The sequence below is a fragment of the Amblyraja radiata genome, chromosome 3 (genome assembly GCF_010909765.2).
Source record: "Amblyraja radiata isolate CabotCenter1 chromosome 3, sAmbRad1.1.pri, whole genome shotgun sequence".
Taxonomy (NCBI): domain Eukaryota; kingdom Metazoa; phylum Chordata; class Chondrichthyes; order Rajiformes; family Rajidae; genus Amblyraja; species Amblyraja radiata.
In genome coordinates, this window is record NC_045958.1 from 19,797,533 (window position 1) to 19,813,714 (window position 16,182).

At 40.5% G+C, this 16,182-nt stretch overlaps 1 protein-coding gene across 1 annotated transcript in view; it reads right to left on the bottom strand.

Annotated features, from left to right (window-relative positions):
- The window catches only part of tmem232 (transmembrane protein 232), a 52,135-nt gene that overhangs the window by 15,020 nt on the left and 20,933 nt on the right, over window positions 1–16,182 (bottom strand). Inside the window, exons 6-10 of the mRNA XM_033017412.1 lie at window positions 15,828–15,927; window positions 11,052–11,221; window positions 10,289–10,440; window positions 2,962–3,088; window positions 732–945 (exon numbers count right to left, since the gene is read on the bottom strand). Of these exons, the coding sequence (XP_032873303.1) occupies window positions 732–945; window positions 2,962–3,088; window positions 10,289–10,440; window positions 11,052–11,221; window positions 15,828–15,927 (763 nt within the window). The remainder of the gene's footprint in view (window positions 1–731; window positions 946–2,961; window positions 3,089–10,288; window positions 10,441–11,051; window positions 11,222–15,827; window positions 15,928–16,182) is intronic.

The window sequence follows — 16,182 nt, forward strand, 5'->3', positions numbered from 1 at the left end:
GAGAGAAGGAATGGATGATGTTTCAGGTCGAGACTCCTCTTCAGCCTGAAGAAGGGTCTTGACCCGAAACGTCACCCATTGCTTCTCTCCGGAGATGTTGCTGGTCCCGCTGAGTTACTCCAGCATTTTGTGTCTATCTCCAATCGTCTTGGCCCCGCTCAGGGAGTAGGAGTGGGGGCGAATCCAGATCCACAACGGCCGTGAGCCCCAGGCCGAGCTCGGCGATCATTTGTCTGCTTCTGCTGCTGTTGGAGGTGAGACGTTGCGCCGAGCCAGGGTCTTGGGCCTGTCCCACTTTGGCCGTTAGTTACGCGACAGGCTGGTGACGAGCGAAGATTTTGTGTGGGACGAAATCCACACTCCTCCACGCCACTCAACACTCCTCCACACCACTCCATGCGCCCGTCTCGCGCTACCCACGCGCTACCCACACGCTAGCAGGTCGCGTAAATGGCGCACGAATGACGGTCAAGTGGGACAGGCCCTTTAATCTATTAACATGCCACAGATCCCTCTGGAGAACAGTGTAATGATAGTAACCTCGGACTCAAAAGCCTCCAGAAATATCTATGGATAGCAATAAATGCAAAGTTTTAGATAAACTGGATAGCAAAGCAGTTTTAAAAATATAAATGCCAGGAAAGTAAATGCAGTATAATCAAATATTCTGGTATTTCACTCTCAATTTTAAATCTTAAAATCCTAATTTGCATTTCATTCTCATACTTTACCATCTTCTGCTGTTGCTGCCAACCGGATTTGTAGCAGTTCAATTAATCCTGGTTTATTGGTCCTGTTGGTTGACTTTGATGGAACCTCGCTCCCGGTTAGAGCAGCTTTTTGGATTTCTGGCGTACTGCCATGGAGGCAGATGTCCCCCAATATACAACAGTATAGCTGATTTAGCTGCAAAGGCCAAACATGTATATCTGGACTCACATTTTCCTAGAATTAAAATACAACATTTTAGTTTCAAATTCTTATCCTGTATAATTGATTGATTGATTGATTGATTATTGAAAGATACAGCATGGAAACCAGCCAACCATTGATCACCCGTTCACACTAGTTCTGAGTTTTCTCTGAAATGTAAAGCACCAACGTTGTAATGTTTCCACATTTGATGCTGTGTGAGTGATCAGACTCTCCACCATATCTCAACTGCAGATGCCTAGTCAAGATTTCACATGATCCATTTCTGCATTTCATCCGTTCTATACACGAGGGGGAATTGACAGAGGGCAATTAACCTACAAAACCGCACGTCTTTGGGATGTGGGAGGAAAGCAGAACACCCAGAGGAAGCCCACATGATAATAGGGAGAACACTCAAACTCCACACAGACAACACCCGAGGTCAGGATTGAAACCAGATCCATGCCGCTGTGAGACTGCAGCTTTACCAGCTGGGGCTTATTGTTGATAATAATAACAACAAAAATAATTGAGTTACATTGCTCAATAATAATGTGATTCTATTGAACAGGGTAAAATAATCCAGTTCTTTGTAGCACACTTTGTGCATGCAAATCCATTTAGAACAGGGTTGGTTGAGGAGTAAATTTTCAAATTATTTGGAAAGCTCAAGCAACTTGATTGTGATATCAAGATAATAGCCAGTGAGACATAGACGGAATTATAACACAAGCCAAAAGGGCTTCACAACTACCCTTATTTATTTAATCTTTAACATTGTAAAATATTTCAATTCTGCAGTGCCTCAAAACAAATTTGACTATCTACTAAATTTGACAATCATGAGTTCAATCAGACATTTTAAGCAATATTCGGAAGGGAGCCTGAGGTGTTTAAGAAGGCAATGTGGTAGCTTAGGATCTAGGCTGCCAATAGTAGAATGATTCAAACTGAGGATACACAACAGGCCAGAAATGTAAACCTGTAACCATCTTGAACGGTGTAGGGTTAGAGAAAATGTCAGAGGGAGGGGAGGACAAAACAAAAGAGATTTGGAAATAAAGAAGATTAAAATCAAGGCATGAAAGCCAAGGCCCCCAAAAAGGGTGAGAGATGAAAGAAACTATGCATGCAATGAAATGGGCAACAGAAAATTGTATGAACCCTGTTCAAATTAAGTGGAAAGTGAAAGGCTGATCGGGAAAACACTGAAATAGTAAACTCTAGAGATAACAATGGTATGAGTGTGGGTGCAAGAGAGAAATTAGTTTAAGGAGTAAAGTGGGTAAGGAATTTGTGAAATGTGTACAGTGAACATTTTTCTTCGTTGTGCTTCTTGCATTATGTGACTGGAAGCAATCTTAAATATGGGAATGATGTAACAACACGTACAAAATTGGCCAAAGAATCTAAGTCAGTGGATTGTATTCAGACTGGAAGAAATTCCCCAATTCTAATGCCAAATCACGATTAGGGCTTAGGAATAATTCAAAATCTGCAATATAAGAATGTAGTAAACAATGTGGCTGCCAAAAAAAGATTACCAAGAGATGACGATAATAGTGAAATGGGAATATGAATGACTGACTAAATTTAACACGGAGATATGTCAAATTATATATTTCATTGGAACATTGAGAAACATTATTTTAAATGAGGTTCAGAACTAAAAACTAATAATTTTGTGCAGAATTATTTTTTAAAGTAACAGCAAAACTGCTAAGGTTATTATTTGTGAAGAAGGGTAGGGTTCACACTCTCTGGCAGAAGTTGATCATGAGAACAATTGCAGCTTAATGTTTCTATAGTTAACCTTTATAGAAGGAAAGTTTTCTGCAATAGAACATAAAATACTATTGAAACACAACAGATTTGGTGACAAGAGAAATAGAGTTTGTGTTTTAGGTCAACGATGTCCAGAAATGTCACCTTGCTCAGTTTTTCTAACTTCTAATTTATTTCAGATTTCCAGCAGTGGAACATTTATGGAAACATTTCTTAGAAGAATGGTTTGTAATAATTTGCATTGACAGAATGTAACTTTACCTCCTTTAAGTTGGGAACACTGAAATGTGTTACAAGATTTATACCCAGCTCTTTCAAAGCTTTCAAACAAGCCATGTTTATTTTGGCACTTTCACCAAGGAGTAGTAAACCAAGTGCAGAATCAATCCTGGAAAAGAAAATCAAGATATTATCATCATTTATTTGCATGGTTATCATACCTTAGTTTTTTTGTTTTTTTAAATAATAGGTGCAGTGACAAATATTAAATACTGTACAATGCATTTTCTGATGCTTTTGTATTGCATAATTTCATAAGTTATACTGGTTGCAATAATTTAAAAGAATACAAATTAAAATAAATAAATATAAAGTTGGTTGAGAAGAAAGTTCTCAGGGACAATATTAATCATTTAGAAAGATGTTGGGGAAGTCCAGAACTAGGGGTCACAGTTTAAGAATAAGAGGGAAGTCTTTTAGGACCGAGATGAGAAAATCATTTTTTACACAGTCTGGAATTCTCTGCCACAGAAGGTAGTTGAGGCCAGTTCATTGGCTATATTTAACAGGGAGTTAGATGTGGCCCTTGTGGCTAAAGGGATCAGGGGGTATGGAGCGAAGGCAGGGATGGGATACTGAGTTGGATGATCAACCATGATCATATCGAATGGCTCGAAGGGCCGAATGGCCTACTCCTGCACCTATTTTCCATGTTTCTATGTAAGAAGTATTAATAAAAAAGCATTTAGCATGGCTTTCCCAAGGAAAAATTGGGTCTTACTAATCAAGATTTGAGGTGGTAGTAATGATAATTAATGAGAATCACTGTTGATGTTCTGTGGAGGTAATGACAGAGTGTACAAATGCTGGAATGTTCCTAGTTTTAGCTGTAGGATAAAAGTGGATGAGCTGAAGTTGTCTTCTTTGCAGTAGAGAAGGCTGAGGAGAGATTTAATTGAATAAGTTACTAGACTAAGTGGGACCCGTTGGGTCCCAGCATCACACATGAGGGCTGGTCATCCAACGCAATATTCCACCTCTCCACCAATTCTAATATTGGTGGCCAGTTGGGGGGGGGGGGGAGGGGGGGGGGCTTTCTGGAGCGCTAGTATGGGTGTTGTGTGCTGAAGGGACTGGTTTCCAGAGGGCTAGTATGCAAATTGTGCGCCAAATGGATTCTTGGGCTGGCGTCTCAGTCAATCAAGCCTGTTGTGCTGGCAACTCACTCACTCACGGCTGGTAGTTGACTCACGGCTAATCCTTGAAATTCTATTTCAAGCAGGGTATAAGGCCACCAAATTCAAGTGCAGTTTCTTACCACTTCTAGCAGGGTGCAAGGCCACCAAATTCAAGTGCAGTTTCATACCATTTGAAGTAGGGTGCAAAGCCACTAAAGACAGCGAGTCGTGACCTCTCCCTCCTCCATCTTGCAGAGACTGAGCCACACCCACATTTCCGGGTTTTATAACCCCTCCCCTCCACCCAACCGGAAAAGGTGTGGCTTTCATGGAGTGATTGACAGGAGAGAGATTCTCAAAATTTAAAAAAAAACTAAACACTTTTATTTTTCATTGATGGGAAGAATTCTCTGCACCTGCTCAGCGGAGGGGGACTGAGTAAGATGGCCAAAAATCACAGCCGTAAGTGGTAGTGTTTTATCTAAAATCAATATATAGTGCAAACAGGAAGTAAGTGCATTTACAGTAGTGCCTTTTAACTTCAAGCCAAAGCACCCAAATCACCATTTGCAGTAAGTATTGCCTTTTAACTTCAAGCCATTGCATCCAAGCCACCATTTGCAGTTAGTGGCTTTCAACTTCAAACCACACCCAAGCCACACCCAAGCCACCATTAGCAGTAAGAGGTGCCTTTCAACTTCAAGTCAAAGCTCCCAAGCCACCATTTGCAGTAAGTAGTGCCTTTCAACTTCAAGCCAAAGCAACCAAGCCACCATTTGCAGTAATAGTGCCTTTCAACTTCATGCTACCATTAGCAGTAAATAGTGCCTTTCAACTTCAAGCCAATGCACCCAAGCCACCATTTGCAGTAAGTAGTGCCTGTCAACCTCGTGCCACCATTTGCAATAAGTAGTGCCTTTCAACTTCAAGCCAAAGCACCCAAGCCACCATTTGCAGTAAGTAGTGCCTGTCAACCTCATGCCACCATTTGCAGTAAGTAGTGCCTTTCAACTTCAAGCCAAAGCACCCAAGCCACCATTTGCAGTAAGTAGTGCCTGTCAACCTCATGCCACCATTTGCAGTAAGTAGTGCCTTTCAACTTCAAGCCAAAGCACCCAAGCCACCATTTGCAGTAAGTAGTGCCTGTCAACCTCATGCCACCATTTGCAGTAAGTAGTGCCTTTCAACTTCAAGCCAAAGCACCCAAGCCACCATTTGCAGTAAGTAGTGCCTTTCAACTTCAAACCCAAGCTCCCAAGCCACCACTTGCAGTAAGTAGTGCCTTTCAACTTCATGCCACCATTTGCAGTGCCTTTCAACTTAATGCCAAAGCACCCAAGCTACAATTTGCAGTAAGTAGTGTCTTTCAACTTCAAGCCAAAGCACCCAAGCCACCATTTGCAGTAAGTAGTGCCTGTCAACCTCATGCCACCATTTGCAGTAAGTAGTGCCTTTCAACTTCAAGCCAAAGTAACCAAGCCACCATTTGCAGTTAGTGCCTTTCAACTTCAAGCCAAAGCAACCAAGCCACCATCTGCAGTAAGTAGTGCCTTTCAACTTCAAGCCACACCCAAGCCATCATTTGCAGTAAGTAGTGCCTTTCAACTTCAAGCCACACCCAAGCCATCATTTGCAGTAAGTAGTGCCTTTCAACTTCAAGCCACACCCAAGCCATCATTTGCAGTTAGTGCCTTTCAACTTCATGCCACCATTTGCAGTAAGTGGTGTCTTTCAAATTCAAGCCACACCCAAGCCACACCCAAGCCATCATTTGCAGGAAGTAGTGCCTTTCAACTTCAAGCCATTGCACCCAAGCCACCATTTGCAGTAAGTACTGCCTTTCAACTGTAAGCCAAAGCACCCAAGCAACCATTTGCAGTAAGTAGTGCATTTCAACTTCATGCCACCATTTGCAGTAAGTAGTGCCTTTCAACTTCAAGCCACAATTTGCAGTAAGTAGTGCCTTTCAACTTCAAGCCACACTCAAGCCACCATTTACAGTAAGTAGTGCCTTTCAACTTCAAGTCAAAGCTCCCAAGCCACCATTTGCAGTAATAGTGCCTTTCAACTTCAAGCCAAAGCAACCAATCCACCATTTGCAGTAAGTAGTGCCTTTCAACTTCATGCCACCATTTGCAGTAAGTGGTTTATTTCAACTTCAAGCCACACCCAAGCCACCATTTGCAGTAAGTAGTGCCTTTCAACTTCAAGCCAAAGCAACCAAGCCACCATTTGCAGTAAGTAGTGCCTTTCAACTTCATGCCACCAATTGCAGTAAGTAGTGCCTTTCAATTTCAAGACACACCTAAGCCAAGCCAAGCCAACCGGGGGGGGGGGGGGGGGGGGGAGCGCTTTCTGGAGCGCTAGTATGAACCATTTTCGATCCAATAGACATTTTTTTTGCAAGCTTTAGAACCAATAGAGACACTTTTTGCAAGCTTTAGAACCAATAGACATTTTTTGCAAGCTTTAGAACCAATAGACTTTTTTTTGCAAGCTTGAGAACCAATAGACATTTTTTTGCAAGCTTTAGAACCACTAAACATTTTTTTGCAAGCTTTAGAACCAATAGACATTTTTTTGCAAGCTTTAGAACCAATAGATTTTTTTGCAAGCTTTAGAACCAATAGACATTGTTTTACAAACTTTAGAAGCAATAGACATTTTTTGCAAGCTTTAGAAGCAATAGAGACACTTTTTGCAAGCTTTAGAACCAATAGACATTTTTTGCAAGCTTTAGAACCAATAGACTTTTTTTTGCAAGCTTTAGAACCAATAGACATTTTTTAGCAAGCTTTAGAACCAATAGACATATTTTTGCCATCTTTAGAAACAATAGACATATTTTTGCAAGCTTTAGAACCAATAGACATTTTTTGCAAGCATTAGAACCAATAGAGACATTTTTTTGCAAGCTTTAGAACCAATAGAGACTTTTATTTGCAAGCTTTAGAACCAATAGAGACATTTTTTGCAAGCTTTAGAACCAATAGAGACACTTTTTGCAAGCTTTAAACCAATAGACATTTTTTGCAAGCTTTAGAACCAATAGACATTTTTTTGCCAGCTTTAGAACCAATAGACATTTTTTTGGAAGCTTTAGAACCAATAGACATTTTTTGCAAGCTTTAGAACCAATAGAGACTCTTTTTGCAAGCTTTAGAACTAATAGAGACATTTTTGCAAGCTTTAGAACCAATAGACATTTTTTTGCAAGCTTTAGAACCAATAGACACTTTTTTGCAAGGTTTAGAACCAATAGACACATTCTGCAAGTATTTTAGAACCACTAAGGGCACTTACATTTGAGTAGACATGTGTTCAGTGTTATTCACAGCTCAGAGAAACGTGACCCTCTGCCTTCCTCCATCTTGAAGAGACTTCCTGGTTTTATAGTCCCTCCCCCCTGCCGCCAGCGGGGGCAGCAGAGAGAATGGGGAATTTTGTAAAAACATTAATATCTCTGTCATTTTTAATCGACGGGAAAAATCCTCGGCACACATGCGGCGGAGGGGGGTTCTGAGCAAGGTGGCCAAAAATGACGGCCGTAGGTGGCGGCGTTCTCTCGGAAATCGCAGCACAGATGGCCAAAACCGGTCAAGAACAGACTTTTAGTAATATAGATAATGGTGTTAGAGAGTTGATGGAAATATTTCCCTTGGCAGAGTGGCCAGTAACCAAGAATCATAAATTAGAGTAGAAACAAGATTTATAGCTGATACTTTAAAGGGTGCTGGAGCCAGAAGCTCTCAATGTAATTAACGTTGGATAGACATTTGAAATGGTGCAACCTAAAAATGTAACTTGTTTTTGGGAGATTACAGGTGAAAATTGGGAATGGTGTTCTTACCCATCTGAACAATTTCAGTTCATCAGAGAGATCCGCGTGAACTTATAAAGGAGAGTTATGGATGACAAACCTGAGGAATATACATGGTTAGTGGAACATCTATGGATATTCTTGAAGGCATTTGATAATGTCCCTCATATGAAACTGTTATTTAAAGTTGCAGCATATAGAAAGAAAAACAATTCATTGATTGGCTCAGAAATTAGCTGAGTGCAGGGATAACGATATATGATATCAGAGGATCGGCCGTGGGCCCAGTGGACGACATCGTCGGGAGCTCGCAGGTCACAGTTTGGTGACCTGTTCTACGGAGCTCCCGCAACAACAGCTGCGTCCGCTGGACTGGAGGGTGGCAGCTTCGACCACCCCAGGCCGCGGAGTTGAACTTTTATGGCCGTTGTAGTGGCCTGGACGAGGTCAGAAAATGGGTTCAGAAGTCCTTTAATGAAGCATGGCAAAACACAGAGATCACCCCCGAGCTGGAACCGGGAAACTGCGTGGGCAGACAACCATCCCTGTCCCTCAAGAGCCGAGGGGGTTGACCCAAGGAGTGGCCTAATCTCCAGGGACCGCCACACCGTCTCCATTTACAGTATTTAAGTGATTTATTGAAAATGTGTATACAACTCTGCCCATGGAAGCAGTACAGAATTGAATAACTAACGTACCGAATAGTGAAAGGCTTGCATAGAGTGAATGTGGAGAGGATGACAGTTGCCTGAAAAATCGCCTAAGTGGGACAGGCCCATAAGAGATGTTAATAAAAGAGCGAACAGGAAAAGAATTGTGGCAAATGGGAGATCGCATTTTTTGGACACAGAAAGTACAACATTTAGTGCATTCTAAAAGTTAAAATCTATCAAGGTCCAAATAGATGCAGGCCATATACATAAATTATTAAAATGGTTTAGAAAATATATACAAAGGATAATGGAATCTTGGTCTTAATACCTAATATACTAATATACTGAAGTGACTAAATGTTATAATTCATAATTCATCCCCATTTGGAATATAGCGAGTCTTTCCAGGCACCACATCTTGCAGGAAGTGAATCATTAATTTCAAAGGTTGAGAGGTGATTTGATTGAGATTTTAAAGATATTTTGAATACTGTGAGAACCAAGGTCTAGTAAGTATACTGTAAAAGGAATGAAGTTATGGTATGCTAGCCTTTATAAATCAGAGCATTGAGTATAGAAGTTGGGATGTAATGTTAAAATTGTACAAGGCATTGGTGAGACCAATTCTGGAGTATGGTGTACAATTTTGGTCGCCCAATTATAGGAAGGATGCCAACAAAATAGAGAGACTACAGAGGAGATTTACTAGAATGTTGCCTGGGTTTCAGCAACTAAGTTACAGAGAAAGGTTGAACAAGTTAGGTCTTTATTCTTTGGAGCGCAGAAGGTTAAGGGGGGACTTGATAGAGGTCTTTAAAATGATGAGGGATAGACAGAGTTGACGTGGATAAGCTTTTCCCATTGAGAGTAGGGAAGATTCAAACAAGAGGACATGACTTCGGAATTAAGGGACAGAAGTTTAGGGGTAACATGAGGGGGAACTTCTTTACTCAGAGAGTGGTAGCTGTGTGGAATGAGCTTCCAGTGGAAGTGGAGGAGGCAGGTTCGATTTTATAATTTAAAAATAAATTGGATAGGTATATAGATGGGAAAGGAATGGAGGGTTATGGTCTGAGTGCAGGTAGATGGGACTAGGGGAAAATAAGTGTTCGGCACGGACTTATAGGGCCGAGATGGCCTGTTTCTGTGCTATAATTGTTATATGGTTAATGCACATTATGGAATGCATAAAGAGATTTTGAATACTGTGAGAACCAAGGACTAGTAAGCATATTGTAAGAGGAATGAGGTTATGGAATGCATATTCATACTTAGAGTATTGATCTGAGGGCACTTTTGCTTGAGGGACTAATTTGGATTCTCCCATTCCAAGTTACTGCAAGGCCAGAGTCTAAAAGGTGAAAAGTAGGATTAGTCTTCATAGCAGTTCTCCCAGCAGGTCACTGATGGTCTCATGTGCCAAAAATCTCAATGATACTCTGTATGATAATGCCACCAATCTGAAATGAGAAACCGGTTTCTGTCTCCATAGATGCTGCCTGACCCGAGTAGTTCCAGCATTTCATGTTTTTATTTCAGCTTTACAATATTTGTAGTTTTTTGCTTTTCAAATTTTCCTTTCTAATCTGTCAAATAAGACTATGTGGAAATCTTAATGAATATAAATCCGTCAGCAGTAATTTTGTTTCTCTGATACACATCACCTTTTGTTTAATGACATTTGAAAACAAATCCAATGTTTTAAAAATGAAACCTACCAGTTTGCCTTACAGAGTTGTTCCTTTAGGAAAAGATTTTTCAGAACATCATCTATGATTTGAATATTATGCTTCACGCAAATCCAAACCATAAGGCATTCTCTTAGCACTGGGCTGATGTTACATGTTTTCAGTGTGGGCTCATCTATTTGCTGAGGAGATTGAGAGCCATTTTTTAACAGAAGCAGAAAAGGAACATTTTGTAAAAGTTATTACAATTCCAGTGATGTTCTTAATCCAATTACAATTCCAGTGATGTTATACTTGTTGCTAACCTCCTTTAGTTGAAAACAAACAAAATAAATTGATAGTTACAGTGAGTAATTTTGTATAATTCAAGTAAATAGATTGACATAGTTATGATAGGAATTTGAATTCAGCAAACCGACAGTCAGATTATATTTATATCTGAACAAGGGTCTCGACCTGAAACGTCACCCATTCCTTCTCTCCAGAGATGCTGCCTGTCCCGCTGAGTTACTCCAGCATTTTGTGCCTACCTATCAAATAATATTGTTCTCTGCGATTTCTATGGTCATACGATTTTTAAAATGTTGCTTAATCATTATCCTAGCATACCTAAGGACCAAGGAAATTACAGAACAATGACGAAAGCACTCTTTCTCTGGTGATTTCAATGGTATTTCTCCAAACATTACCGTGGATGTGGGATAATACGAATCATTTCTGTAATTTTCTGAGAATTGTTGGAGTTATTAATTTTCCCCTCAATATGGCTTGAACCATATTCAATTTTCCTCACCTGTCCACAGGCATTTTTGTTTGGTTCCTCATTTGAAACACTACTCTCATGAGCATGTTCTTCAGTTGGTATCTGAGAGCCACAGATGATTTCTCCTGAGCTAATGATGAAGTGAATATCCAGCAGAACACTCGGATAGGATCGATAACAAGGTTCACACTCTGGGAGACCTAAAAATAATGATAGTTTTTGACATCAGATATTTTATCATCAATGGAATTGGGATGGGTTCTTGACAAAGTAATATGGATTACTGACTAAGCAATATTATTGGGCCTGTACTCACCAATCTATTTATTTATGTTGTACTGCATTGCATTAGCATCCATTGGAGCAGTGCTTTTTTGTAGACAAATAATTCCAGTACACATATCAAAAGTTAAGCTAGATTTATCAACTTTTTTCCCCAAAATAATACACACTCCTCTTCTGCTTTATTTGTGTGACCAATCAGCTTCCAAATTATTAAACTAATAATGAAAAATTTATAAAATCAAATAATGAAATCCACACATTTAAAATGTGAGAATCTAGTTATTAGCTTTATAGAGAATGCTAATGCTGTGCCAGCACATGTTGTCATAAAAAAGGTAATTGCAGGAGTAAACATAGAAACATAGAAAATAGGTGCAGGAGTAGGCCATTCGGCCCTTCGAGCCTGCACCGCCATTCAATATGATTATGGCTGATCATCCAACTCAGTATCCTGTACCTGCCTTCTCTCCATACCCCCTGATCCCTTTAGCCACAAGGCCACATCTAACTCCCTCTTAAATATAGCCAATGAACTGGCCTCAACTACCTTCTGCGGGAGAGAATTCCAGAGATTCACCACTCTCTGTGTGAAAAAAGTTTTCCTCATCTCGGTCCTAAAAGACTTCCCCCTTATCCTTAAACTGTGACCCCTTGTTCTGGACTTCCCCAACATCGGGAACAATCTTCCTGCATCTAGCCTGTACAACCCCTTAAGAATTTTGTAAGTTTCTATAAGATCCCCCCACAATCTTCTAAATTATAGCGAGTACAAGCTGAGTCTATCCAGTCTTTCTTCATATGAAAGTCCTGACATCCAAGGAATCAGTCTGGTTTGTGTAGTTTGTGAAGTCCTTGTGAAGAGCATAATCCACCATCATATTAAGAGATCTACTACTGGGTAGTACAAATGAACTTCACCGCCAGAAGGGATCATAATGGAATCTCATTCATTAAAAGACGCCCCGATTAATGGAACAAGATTAATATTTGCACAATTTAGAAGCTCAGAACTGGACATATTCTTTGGTCTACTGTCATCAAGATTAAAGGCCGACTTTGATTCAATGTTACAGCAAGGAAGTGCCAGGCTGAGCTTATTGCCATTATGCACAAATATGGCGAGGTATAGTACAATGAAAATCTTGTTTGCAGCAGCATCACTGACACATTGTTCAGGTTTTTTTTCCTCCAACAAACTCATCAGTGTTCCAGCTCTCCCATCTCTTTGGAAATGCATCTTATCTAATGCCCTTAAATCCTGCCCTGAACTCATTACTACATTATTTCTCTTCCTCCTCTCAGTCAGCATTCTTCATTTCAACTCCACTTGCTCTCTGAACTTGTTAATCCTGTTTCCTTATCTCTTCAACAAACTAGCTAAATTAATGACCGACTCGTCAATGTTGTTATATCATATGGATGTTACTACATCTATGGACTTCTTTATTTTATGGGTCTCCGTTGCACTCAAGCCATTTGCAGCTGCTTCCTTGTTAACAGCATCATCCAAATCCCCCTTCCTTCTTATAACACCACTTCCTTTACATCTGTCCCTAATTTATTTTTAAATTATCTCTCACATTTGTGCTTTTTTGAATTCTACCCAGCCTAACCTTTTGATGTTATTATTTTGTTCACCTTTTCGAATATACCCAATTTTGTAATAATGTCCGTCAGATCTCAGCCCATTTTGTCAATAACCAAGTACTTTTTGTATTCTACATCCTCTATCTGCGTGGTGTTCAATGGCAAAAATCAGTGTAAGTGATCAGGGAGCAAAAAACAGGAAATCCAAAACAAGGATAGGAAATGCCAAAAGCATAATGTTGTTTCCACTATACTGGAGAAACCAAACGCAGATTGGGTAATCATCTTGCAGAACATCTCCACTCTGTCCACTAGGGGTCCTGAGCTTCCAGTATTCTGTTAACTCATTTTTCTATTCCACTCCCACTTTGATTGTTCCTCTGTTCTCTTGCATAGCTCTGAATGCCTAATATTTCATCTGGGTACGATACAATCCTTGAGACTTAATAATGTATTTAATAAGTTCAGATAGCCCTCTTTTATCTTCTCTCTCTCCAAAGATGTAGCTCCACCTTTCTGTTTCCATATGTATCTTTTTTGTTGTTGTGGTTTATCTGAAATTAGACTTGGCGACCGTTTTGCTGAACACTTGAGCTCACTCTGCCAAGGCCCACTGGATTTCCCAGTTGCTAACCATTTTAGCTCCTCTTCCCGTCCCCATACTGAAGGTTCGCCAGACTGATTCCTGGGATGTCAGGACTTTCATATGAAGAAAGACTGGATAAACTCGGCTTGTACTCGCTAGAATTTAGAAGATTGAGGGGGGAATCTTATAGAAACGTACAAAATTCTTAAGGGGTTGGACAGGCTAGATGCAGGAAGATTGTTCCCGATGTTGGGGAAGTCCAGAACAAGGGGTCACAGTTTAAGGATAAGGGGGAAATCTTGTAGGACCGAGATGAGGAAAACATTTTTCACACAGAGAGTGGTGAATCTCTGGAATTCTCTGCCACAGAAGGTAGTTGAGGCCAGTTCATTGGCTATATTTAAGAGGGAGTTAGATGTGGCCCTTGTGGCTAAAGGGATCAGGGGGTATGGAGAGAAGGCAGGTACAGGATACTGAGTTGGATGATCAGCCATGATCATATTGAATGGCGGTGCAGGCTCGAAGGGCCGAATGGCCTACTCCTGCACCTATTTTCTATGTTTCTATGTTTCTCTCCTGGGCCTCCTTCATTTACAGAGTGAACGCAAACTGGAGGAACAGCACCCCATATTCCATTTGGGTAGCTTACAACACAATGGTATGAACATTGAATTCTCCAATTTTATATCAACAATAAAAACCTGACCCCTCTTCTCTTTCCCCCTTTCTGCCCCCCACCTGCCCCCCCTCCCCCACGCCCCACCTTGATTCGCATGTATTTCACCTCTCCACCTACTATCCTTTCTCCATCTTTGCAAGTTGCAACTCTTCAATCCTTTTGTCTTACACCTTCTGTCTTTTCATCTTTGGCCTTTGCCTAACCATCTGCTAACCCACCCCCACATCACCTGTATCCACCTATTATCTGCTGGGCTTTCACCTTGAAAACTCACCTCTCTTCCTTCTTTCTTCCTCCCCATCCCACACAATCAATCTGAAGAAGGGTCCTGACCAAAAATGTCACCTATCCATGTTGTCCATAGACCCGCTGGGTTACTCCAGCACTTTGTCTTTTTTAACACAATAAATGTTACTGTGAACTGAAATCCTGTATATCAATAAACAGTACTGCTATGAATTACATGAAAACTGTGACTGTCCGATTTTTATCTGGCAATCTACCTGCTTATGACACAAATGCCATTGTAGGGTGTAAAATCCACTCAACGGATATTAACGTCTTATTCCTCATGCAAAAGATGATCAAATTACTGGTACACATGGTCGTGGAACTTACAGTGCATTCAGCAAGTATTCAGACCCCTTCACTTTTTCCACATTTTGTTACGTTACAGCTTTATTTTAAAATGGATTAAATTCATTTAGTTTTATCATTAATCTACACACAATACCCCAGAATGAAGGAATGAAAACCAGTGTATAGAAATTTTTGCAAAGTAATTAAAAAGAAATAACTGAAATATCACATTTACATAAGTATTTGCTATGACACTCAACATTGAGCTGAGGTTCATCCTGTTTCCATTGATTATCCTCGAGATGTTTCTACAACTTGATTGGAGTCCATCAGTGGTAAATTAAATTGATTCGACATGATTCGGAAAGGCACACACCTGTCTATATAAGGTCCCACAGTTGACACATGTCAGAGCAAAAACCAAGCCATGAAGACAAAGGAACTTTGGAACCACCAGGACTCTTCATAGTTGGCCGCCCGGCTAAACTGAGCAATCGGGGCAGAAGGGCCTTGTTCAGGGAGGTGACCAAGAACCCAATGGTCACTCTGATAAAGCTCCAGAGTTCCTCTGTGGAGATGGGAGAACCTTCCGGAAGGACAACTATATCTGCGGCACTCCACCAATCAGGCCTTTATGGTAGAGTGACCGGACAGAAGCCACTCCTCAGTAAAGGGCACATGACAGCCCGCTTGGAGTTTGCCAAAAGGGTTGTTTTCTCTGGTGCTCTTGTCTGATGAAACCAAGATTGAACTCTTTGGCCTGAATGCCAGGCATCATGTCTGGAGGAAACCAGGCACCGCTCATCACCTGGCCAATACCATACCTACGGTGAAGCATGGTGGTGGCAGTATCATGCTGTGGGGATGATTTTCAGCGGCAGGAACTGGGAGACTAGTCAGGATAGAGGGAATGATGAACGGAGCAAAGTACAGAGAGATCCTTGATGAAAACCTGCTCCAGAACGTTGTGGACCTCAGACTGGGGCAGAGGTTCACCTTCAAACAGGACGACAACCCTAAGCACACAGCCAAGATAACACAGGAGCCCACAAGGGCTTAGTAAACTATTTTCTCTTAATCACATGCATACCTTTTAAGTAATTACGAAGACGACATTTACATTGTTCAAAAGGTCTTATAAATCCAGCAAGGTGAAAGATAAACAATCTTAGAAATGTGATAAATCCAACCTATTGAAAGAACAAAACAAATGTAATTTCTAAATATTATAAACCATATCATGTACTTTTAACGTCAAAAATAGTTTAGGTATAAAGATTTGAATTTGCAAGGTAAAATCTAAATTGACTATAGTTCTATTTTGTAAATGTTTTATTGAAACCTGAAAATTAAAATCAATAACCATAGATGCTGGAAATCTGAAATAAAATCTGAAATAATATTGTTTGTGGGCTGACCCGGTGATACTCTGTAACGTGGTGGTT